This window comes from Lolium perenne, chromosome 5 (assembly GCF_019359855.2).
Source record: "Lolium perenne isolate Kyuss_39 chromosome 5, Kyuss_2.0, whole genome shotgun sequence".
Taxonomy (NCBI): Eukaryota; Viridiplantae; Streptophyta; class Magnoliopsida; order Poales; family Poaceae; genus Lolium; species Lolium perenne.
The window spans coordinates 252,770,094-252,780,566 of record NC_067248.2 but is presented as its reverse complement, the minus strand read 5'-3'; the positions used below and the strand labels follow the sequence as shown (position 1 = coordinate 252,780,566).

The window sequence follows — 10,473 nt, the reverse complement described above, 5'->3', positions numbered from 1 at the left end:
GTGGGACCAAGTTATCTCCTAATATTGCGAGGCTTTCCAAGGCGCCCCGGTGAGCTTGAGCCATGGAACCTTCGGGTCGTTGATTGATGAGGTACGCCGCGAGATTGGCAGTTGCTCCCTCGACGGTTTTCGGCCGTAGCATACCCGCGGTGTCCGTAGTCATGAAGGACTTGGACAGGTTCGACGTGATTTCTCTAGCATCATCTTCCGAAAGCCTGGATAACCTCGATCGGTGCTTTCCTACGCCTTGACTGCTTCGGGAGGCGCTTCCTCGCGAGCCCCTTTGTCGCTCGCTAGATTGTTCTGCGGCGAATAGACGTTTCTCGAGGGTGGCTTGCTCTTTCGATAGACGCTCCCGGTTTTTCTCCAATATAGAGCGATAGGCATTGAGGGTTCCAACCGAAGTTCCAGCAGGGAGTGCTGTGTTATTAAGCACGGCTGCTCTAGCTGCTGCCCACTCTTCCTCCGCGATGGTGCAATCGATGTTGTTGTTACTGTCGTTGTTTTCAAAACTTAGCCGCCTGCTAGAGCGAGGGGTGTGATCTCCATCTCCCCTATTCCTTGCGTTTCCTGTGTTATTGGCGGCATAAACTTGGTGGTGCGCCGCTTTCCAGGTGACCCCCTTGACGACGCTGTCGACACTGTCCTCTCCCGATGAATATTGGGCGCTGCAAATGAACGGTGTGTCGCTCGATCCCAGCTCGTGCCTGGTGTCGCAGTTCAAGCAGTAGTATGAGGTCATCTCTGAAGATACGGGATTGTCAGATCCAACCGACATTGAAGACGTCGACTGAGGGGTTGATGGCGAAGATGAGTTCGTCGAATCTGTCATGCCAGCCGAAAGATCGACTGATGACGACGTGCCTGGCCCTGCGGGCGGTGGTGGTGATTTCCTCGCTGATTTGGGGGCGTATGGTTCTAGCAGTCGAAGGACTCCTTCCGCGTTGACGTTGTAGTGGACGCTGCCGAACGTCATCTGCATGTTTCCTTGTAGATCTGAGAAAGTCAAGCGAGAAGAGTCGCTGTGTGGGGTGAACTCATAGGAGCCGAATCGAATCGGGCTTCCTAGACTTGGCGATGATGATGACGATGGTGTCGACAAAGCTACCGACGACATGACTGGATCTGCCGATGACGGATCTTGTGCCGACAGGGTCCCCACAGACGGCGCCAATTGTCGAGGGTACTCCTCGGCAATGCCCTTCGATTGGGGCTTAGGGTTGATGGAATCCTGTAGGCTGACACTAGACATCGGTTAACAGGCAAGCGGGGAGAGCGATTTACCCAGGTTCGGGGCCCTCGATGAGGTAAACCCTTACGTCCTGCCTGCTGATCTTGATTATGAGAATATCGGGTTACAAAGGGGTGCCGAAGGTTTCGGCTGTGATCTCGTCGAGAGGCTAGGTGCTACGGCGACCTAGCTCTAGACTTATGATGGCTAAAGTTGCTAAGATTGTTCGTGTCCCTCGGCAGCCCCTCTCCTGGCCCTTATATAGGAGGCCAGGTCTCAAGAGATCTGTCCCGGTACGACTAGGTTTTCAAAAGACCTAGCTCTAAACTTTCCTTGTTCGGCTCCTCTCTGTCTTGTTCTTCAAGGAATCTTCTCCAGCACCGTCCTAGTGACCCGCCTTGCCATCAGGTATCTTCATGGGCCTCCAGTTGGACCGCACAGGATAGGGCGATGTCAGTTACCCGAAGGGTAATGCCCACGTCACTCCTTGAAGCAATTCCTCGGAGGAGATCACTGTATTCCATGTCGCCTCGTTAGATCTAGCGTACTCCTAACATTACCTTAATGGCATCTAGAACCGGGGATCCACTCCCGGACGCGAGATTCCAAAGGTGGATCTTCTTATCATACGTGCTACTCAGGATCAGCAAACACACCTCCTTCATTGGGATCCACGCCATCACATACCCCTCGGCGTCATGGCTCCTAAGCACAACATCGGTGTTGGCCTTCTGGTCGTCGTCCGCAACGTGGTACATGTGCATCTCAGTGACACATGTCTTGGTGACCATTGTATATGGTCGTTGTGGCAAGCACCGGGAACGACTAACGTCAACCCTGGTGTGGCGCTGAGCGGATGATGGCCACAAACAAGGTCGGTATGACGCCACACTTGGAGGCGGCTACCACGTCCAGGCGGGATCACGATGCCCAGGAGCATGAGGTGGCTGGGGGAATCGTCGGCGCGGGGGCGGGGGGGGGGGGGGGCGAGGTCATCCAAGACCGGCGCGTTGTTCTTGCAAGGTACTCCGCTGTCTCTGTTGCGGGCCGAGCTGCTGGTCTCCTCCAAAATTATCGTTGCGGAAATAGAGGGAGCTACAAGGTGAGGCTTTGCTGACACTTCCTATCAGCAGATAGGTCGGAAAACGGTTTTGCTCTCTCGGGTCGCCCCTCCAGGCGACTGAGAGGGCGAAACCCTAGCCCGCCGCCGCCGCCGCCCCTCCCCCCCTCCAGGATCTCCTCGTCGCCCCCCCAAGGCGCCGCCGGGCTAAGCCCGCGACGCCGGTGAAGGGGGCGGCGGGGATCTGGGCGCCCGCCTCCCCGCGCGTTCGCTAGCTGGAGGATCTCGCGCCGGGTTTGCTGTGGTTGACGTCGCCGTTCCGGGGCGCCCTCTGCTCCGTCGGCAGGTCCCTGGCCTGACGATGGCTCGGGAGGTGTTCTACGGAGGTGGCCTCGGTGGGGCTCTGGGATCTGAGGCGGCGGCCTCATGTTGGGGGAGGGCGGCGTGGGCCTGCCGGCGGGCTCCGTCTGCTGATGCTGGTTGCCGTGCGCCTTGGCTACGCGGGTGGCGAGGCGCCGGTGGAAGGGACGCGGTGGGGAGATCGCCCCGGTGGTCTACCGCGCCGGATCTGGAGCTGTGGCCTTTCAGCGTCAAGATCGACCCTGCCCAACCCTGGACTTGCTCTGGTGGGTTGCTGCAGTTGGAGGTGGAGCGCTGGACCGGGGGAAACCCTTGGCCGACGGGGCGGCCACGAAGTCGTCGACGCTATTGGCGCCGATCCCCTTCTTGAAGGCGATTTCGAGGTACTCTTTCCCCTCCCTGTCTTGCCTATCTCGGGTGAAAACCCAAAAGCCTCGGCTTGGGCGGCGGCGGCGCTCCGGCGCCGTCCCCTTCCTGAAGGCGCCGCCTTGGGATGGCTAGGTCAGTGGTCGTGTCTTCGATGGTGGTTTTGACTGCTGGGAGCGGGCGTCTTCTGTGTTGCAGGGCTGGTGCTGGCGCGACGTTCTGCTTTCCCCGGCGCTCTCTGCCTTGGTGAGTGAGAGGGGAAGGGTCCCTTCTCCGGTAGCCGCAGTGATCCGGTGGTTGAGCTAGGGTGCCAACCATGGGCACTGGCACTTTCTTTCCCGCAGCTTCGGTGTGTTTTTTTCTGGCAGTTTGGGTCGCGGCGTGGTGTTGGTTGCTGTGGCGGCGGTGGCGGTCTCCGGTAGCGACGCGGTGGGGCGGTGGCCAGCGTCTTCCCAATCTCATAGCTTTGCCCAGGCGTGCTCAGGTGAGCTGATCCCCCTCTTGACAGGTGCGGCGCCCCCCGATCCGGGGCGAGAAAACAGGGGTTTTCTTCGGAGGTGGAGCGTCTGGCATTGTGCTTTCCTATGGTGTTCGACGATGGTACGAGTCCTGTGTGGCGTGCTCCCAGAATCTCACTTCCTCTTCAGTCGGATCGCAGCGCGGGACAATGGCGTCGTAGATCAAGCTTTGCTTCAATGTCTTTTTCTTTTTAGTGCTTGTTCTTCGTCACCTGTAAGCTGTCTTTCAGCATTTTGTAAAGTCTGGCCGTTGTGGGCTTTATTAATTTAAAGTCGGGCTCGTGGAGCCTTGAATCTAAAAAAAAAACAAGGTGAGGCTTTAAGGCGAAAGTTATGGGCTCGTTGGGTCGTTGGGCCTTAAGGCCCCTATATTTCGGCCGAAGCCAAAGCCGAAGCCATATAAAAGTCCAGAGGCCATGAAGAGGGCCACAGGCCTAATAGCTCGGCTAGTCAGTCACGTCCTAGTTCCCCAATCCGCCGCCGCGATGATGCAGTCGCACATGCCGTCGCCGGCGAGGCTGGAGATGACCGTCTCGTCACCGTCGCTCCCACCCAACCAGTCTCCGGCGAACCCCACCTCCTCGCCGCCGCAAGCGAACCCGTCCTCGAGCGCTGCCGCAGTCACATCCGGAGCCGCGGCGCCAACCCTAACCACCTCGGCGTCACTACTGCCGCTCTTGCCGCCGCTCCCGCGCGCTCAGTCGCTGCTCCACCTCATGTCCGCCCACGCCTCCAACCTCTTCGAGGTATCACCTAACCGCGCCGGTTGGATCTCATCCTACCGGGGGTCGCTCCCCAACTTCCTCGCGTCGTCGTCGGATTCCGCGGCGCCTCCGGTCTCCACCACCAAGGAGGCAATGTCGATGCTCACCTCGCTCCAGACGCAGCTCTTCGAGGCCGTCGCCGAGCTCAAGGAGACCCTGGACCTGCAGGACGCGCGCGCCCGCCTCGCCCGCGAGGCGCGCGCCAAGGACGCTGTGCTCCTCACCTTCGCCAAGAAGCTGCGTGATGCCCACCACGTGCTCGATTGCCTTGTAGACGACTATGCAGACTACCGCCGCGATGCCAAGCGCCCACGCGGTGCTGCTGCGGTCGATGCGTCAACCGAGGAGTTCCGAGCGTCCCTCAACTCCAAGCTCAAGTTGGATGACATCCTCACCTATGCGCATCGCATAAGCTACACGACCTTTGCGCCGCCGGAGCATGGTGCTGGGCTGCCTCTGCGTGGTGCGCTGCCGCCAGCGCCGCAGGATAACGAGATGCGGATGTCGCAGCTGTATCAGTTTGCTGATTTGGATGTTGGGGTGCCCAAGAAGCTTATGGAATCGAAGGAGGGGGGCACAGCCAAAACAGATTCTGCCCCGCTGTTTGTGCCACCGCCGGACGAGCCTCGGCCATCTATGCTCCCAATTACTGTGCAAGCCGGGTGGCCGAAAGGGTTGCCTAAAGATCTGCTTCCTGAGATTCCAGCGCCGCCTCCTGGATGGAAGCCTGGGGACCCGATCGAGCTACTGCTGGGTGGGATTTTGCCTGGTGTTAAGCCTGAGGAACCACGGCCAGTTTGGGTGCAACCAATGGTGCCAATGGGCCAAGGTCCACCAATAATGGTGGCACCTGTGAGCCTTGACATCAATAGTTCTACTAGTAGCGATGAGTACAGTAGTGATGTCGGGAGCTCAGACGAAGACGATGAGGATTAATGCTTTCGTAAGTTGTCCATCTCATCGTTCTTGTGTTTCTGTGTCCAGTTTTATGCAATACCAAAAATACATATTGTAAGCTTTAGATAATATTGTCTTCTGCGCCTGACAGTTTGAAATTTTATGACACTATATCTATTCTACAATACATTTAACTTAAAACCGTGCTTGTTTAGTACACTATGTTACTAATCCACTTGCTGCCATATATGCAATCTGCCCTAGTTCAAGACGTGTCTTAAGCTGTATTAATCAGAAACCCCTCTAATCTCCCTCCTAGGAGGATGTAACCTAAACTCTTCATTTTCAATGAAATGAAATGCAAAGGTTCTTTGCGTTTTCTCGAAAAGGAAACCTGGCTTCTTGTATTGATAGTTGATGTCAATATGTCATGAATTTAATCTTTGCTATTCCCTGTTGAAGGCTTCAGGTCTGAACTTGTAATTGTTTGCTTGCGTAGTGCCGGGAAAGGCTTTTTGATTAATGTCTTCCAGGTTTATGGGCATCTTATTGAATCTACCTTCCTACTTTTACACTATGAAATTGATCTGTTGTTGAGCTTATCCCAAAGCTGCACCATTATTGTTGCTGATTATGAGCGTAAATACCAACCCTTTGATTTGTTTCTCTTTTTTCCCTTGATTGCTAATTTAGTGGCAACCCGCTATTAGACAAATTGTGTCTCTTCTCTTCAAGAAAGATAGCTCAGTAATTAAATATTGCATCCATGAGCTGATGTGCATGGGTTTTCTCCTGAGAGCATGTGGTATCATCATAGGAAAAATTGAAACAGAACTGTTTTGCACATAATGAACTACTCCCTCTGTTCCAATGAATAAGGATTATATTCTTTTTCAAAAGTCAAGCCAAGTAAAATTTGACCAAACTTTTAGAAAAAGCTATCAACAATAGGATATTCTATAGATATCATATGAAAATATATTTCATGTGTACCTAATGATATTGATTTTGTATTTTGCATGTTGATGATTTTTTTTGTATAAACTTGGTCAAACTTTACATGTTTTGACTTTTCAAAAATAATACTCCCTCCGTCTCAAAAAGAAAGCTGCTCAACTTTTTCTAGATACGGATATATCTATAACTAAAACATGTCTATATACCTCCATATCTAGATAAAGTTGAGCAGCTTTTTTAGAGACGCGGGGAGTATAAGCCTTATTCATTGTAACGGTGGTAATACAAATTGACATATTCTTTTCGTGTCGAGTCTTTTATTTATTTCCGTTCTCCCTCCTTTTCTAGATATAAGGTGTATAGTTTTTTACACGAAAATTAAAGAAACGTAGAGCGAAATTACACTAGGTTTGGGCGGGATTTCCCATCGACAATTGATGTGATAAAATAGAGGAGCTTGCAAAAGATAGGGGAACACAATCAAATCTTAAAAAAAGTTTTCAAGACAAGTTGTGCAACACAATAGATCTTATATTCTGGATTTTGTTTCTCAAAAATCTATACACCATACTGGAGAAATTCCACCTAAAGAAATTTGTGGCTTTTCTGTAGTATAGTTACATAATTACACTGTAAGTACCATGAGCAAAGTAAATTGCAATTATTTACCAGCCTACCAGTATTCGGAATCGCACGCAATACATAAACCAGCAGCATTGACCATTGTTGACCTACTGTGACGAAGCATTTATCTCCTTTTTAATCATGTAAGAAATCCATGATGTCAGAATTGTGGAAACCACACAATAGGTTGATACCAACATAAAGAACAGAAGTATTTCAATGACAACACAACAGGACAGACTCACAATGTATTTCAAAGTGCTGAGAAAATGGAACATTTCCAAGAGTTGATACCCACATAAAGAATAGAGTTGTGGATTAACAGAGAAGACAGCCACTGTTGTGCACTTACTCTCTCGAGCTTATCATTCAGCTCTTGCACTTTCTTCTCTGCATCGCTAGCCCTGGCCTCCATGGTTGCGTTTTTGTTGTTCTGTGCAGCAATGTCATTCTTGAGCTTCTCAATCTGGAAGCGGTAGGATCAGAAACCACAAACTCTAATTGTTGCACTCATTTTACGTTGCTATGTGTACGTTATGGCACGCTACCTGGTTCTCAAGCTCAATAGCCTGTTCATTGGCCTTCCCTGCCTGCTCCTCTGCAGCTACTGATCTCTTTGATTGTGTAAAGCAGCAGTGAATGAGCATAATTTCTGAGGTTACGGCAAAAAAGACTAAGAAGTATTGTCCATGGTAACAGATACCTGGAGGGAAGCTATCTCACTCTGCAGAGTAGCAATGTTCTGTGACATCTCCCCAACAACAGTTTCCAGTGTTTCAATGGAACTCCTTGGTCTTCGCCAGAATGCCATCCTCTGGAAGGAGGACAATAGTTTGACCGTTTTAGGAAGAATCAGGTGGCACAAATACAGTTTTGCTTTTGCGACAACCAGAAGATGTTTTGCTGCGATGATTAGTGTATCTAGGAACGGAGCGAGTATATAATAACACACGAAATCCAGAATTTGGCAACCAAAGACCAACTCTGTGTAAACTTTCCAGTCCAAAAGATGAACATACCAAAGGCCCCTTTTGTATACATATTGAAGCAAATGCAGAAATTAAAAAATCAAAACAAAGTTCAAACATACAGAACAAGCCTAATCAAAATCTCAGTTCACAATGGAAGTAACCTGGAGAAATTGACACCACCCTTTTTGGATCTTCGGAGCTAGTTTTGACCATGGATTGGAAAAGAATTCCAGGCGCCTGGGGAATAGAAGAACCCTTATTTGTGAGCATCGAAATATACCATATCCATTGCTGCAATTGCATGTGCAGTACATCACATCAAAGCTAAGCATGATTAACCACATCTTTAGCCATGCTCGTTTCCCTGGCATTTCATCTTGTTTTAACAGCCACTAGCTATAATGTTTCTTAGCAACCACTGAATTCGTGACTGCAACATGATTGATGATTGATTCCGTTACTGGAGTATGTACATGTTTACAAATTGCAATTGCATGAAGTATTTTCGTCTGGCTACCAGATCCTGTTTTGCTTTGCTGCTTTGCTGCAGATATAGCTTAGTTTGATCAGGTGCAAGTATGGCGGTAGCGGCAAATCACATAGCTGACAGACATGACCGAAACAAAGAGCAAGATGGCTGCCACGAGGTGGTTGATGATGGAGCACGGGGTCTTGAGGTGGTCGCGTTTGAGCACGGCCATGTATCGGTTCCACCGGGAGTTGCAGTGCTCGTTGGTGTCCTTGAATAGCTGCGCGTAGCGGTGCTTCCTGGGATCAAAGAGTGCACTGCCGCCAAGCTGGTTGAAAAACGCCGCCGCCTCGTCCTCGTTGGAGAGCATGTTGTCCATGATGCCGTGGCGTTGGAGCACTGCAACGTCTGCGCCTGTGTTCACCAGCGCGTTCATCAGCACGAGGTACCCTGTCATTGTCCCCTCATTCCAGCAGTTCTTGGTCTGCTCCAGCGCAAACAAGTTGGCCAGGAGGATCCTGGTGCCGCCGTTGATGACCAGGCGTGGGATCTCCATGGTTCCGCCATGGAACGTCACGTCAAACTGGCTCTCCGGCAAGAGCTTCTCCTTGAATTTGACGTTGAACTCTTCCTGCAGCGCGGTCATGCACGGGATCGCCAGCGGCGTCATGGTCCCGGTCACCGGCCTGCGTATGAAGGAGGCGATGCCTGTGGGGATGTTGTACAGGCTCGTGCCCAGCCTCCTTAGCCGGCGTATCTTCCGGTGGTGCTCTGGCGTCATGACGATCCTCTGGTACTGGAGATGGAGCAAGTGGTAGACCTCGGTGAACTGATGACCTGCTGGTGCAGGTTCTGGTGCCGGTACCTGGCACAGAGGCTCGCGCAGGCTAAAGAAACCGAAGATGAGATCAAGAAGCCGTTGATCCACCGCATCCTCTGCTGCTGCAGCGCTGCCCATCACAAGGCTGAAGAGCTTGACGAGGATGAAGAAGGGCATCTGGTTCTCGACGAGGAGCAAGTCGTAGTAGACGTAGATGGATGCCCCCTGCATGATGCACCCGGTGCGGCTCTCGCTGCACTCGAGCAGGAACTGGAGGATGAAGCAGCCGTCCAGCACCAGCAGGTGCACCAGGTCGTCGCCTCCGACCTCCGGGATCCCGCCGTAGCATCGCCGCGCTCGCGGCTCCATCCCGCGTACCGCCTTGATGCAGGCAGCGAGGAGGCCGGCCTTGCCGTCCGGGTCCCTTCGGAGGAGGAAGTCGCGGAGCATGAGCCACTTGTGAGCCTGGATCGCGCTGGTGCTCCCGCTGGACATGTGGTACGTACGGGCCGATGGAGACCATGGTTGGCTCGTAGAGGCTCCTGTTGGCCTCGCGGACGTGCGGCGGCAAGCGAGCGATGGTGAAAGCGTCCTTATGATCACCGCCGCCGCCGCCGCCGCCCAACGAAACCTGGTTGCTCATGCCGACCTCCATGCGGCGGAGCAGCTCGTCGTAATGCATGTCTGAACGCGAGAAGCTATTCTGTTTCGTGTGTTGTTTGCGGTTGAATATGCATGCGAGAGGTAACGAAGTACTACGTATATATGCTGTCCCTCATGATGCCACGAGAATGTACTAGTAGTACTAGTTCAGGCTGCAATTAAATCGATGTTGTTAATGGTTTCTTTGGGAAGGGGCAAGACCGCAAGAGGACACGCTTGCTTGCTCTTCGCGCTTAGTTCGCATAAAATTTTATGGGTGTGTCTGTATTTAAATTCAGTGACGCTTTCTACTGATTACTATACTGGAGCACTACAAAGCCATTTTCTCATCGTTATAATTAGTCAATGCTTATTTGCTCCGTCAACGTACCCCCTTTTTTTTTTTGAGAATCATAGGTAGAGATGTTAAAGTCTTGATATGGCACTATTTTAGGGGGATACATTTACGTCATAAACTTTCCTGTCAAGTTAACATGAGACGACATGACACCGGACTGAGTCGGCAAAAAGAAAACTCCCGTCAGCCATACCAGCTCCGATCCACATCTCGCCAGGACAGGATGATCGATGAGCCGGTTACAACTTGAGCACGGAACGCTGTTCTATTTTAGATCAGGTGGAACGTCAGTGCGCTTGAAAACCAGCACTATAGTAGCCAGACCGCTCAGCCGTGACGAGCCGGCTGATCGGAGGCCCGAAACGGCCGAAATCTGCGACTCAACCTGGCAAATCAGAAACGAAAAAAAAGAACCTGTCGCTCTGGGATTAAGACA

The 10,473-nt window shown here is 51.9% G+C and overlaps 1 protein-coding gene and 1 pseudogene across 1 annotated transcript; one reads left to right on the top strand and one right to left on the bottom strand.

Annotated features, from left to right (window-relative positions):
• The first annotated feature begins 3,982 nt into the window (after positions 1-3,982).
• On the top strand, positions 3,983-5,486 carry LOC127298357 (mediator of RNA polymerase II transcription subunit 4-like). The gene has a single exon (XM_051328238.2). The coding sequence runs from the start codon at positions 4,021-4,023 to the stop codon at positions 5,233-5,235; it is 1,215 nt and encodes a 404-aa protein (XP_051184198.1). The 5' UTR covers positions 3,983-4,020; the 3' UTR covers positions 5,236-5,486.
• Positions 5,487-8,314: 2,828 nt separating this feature from the next.
• On the bottom strand, positions 8,315-9,719 carry LOC127302720 (UPF0481 protein At3g47200-like; annotated as a pseudogene).
• Positions 9,720-10,473: the final 754 nt, after the last annotated feature.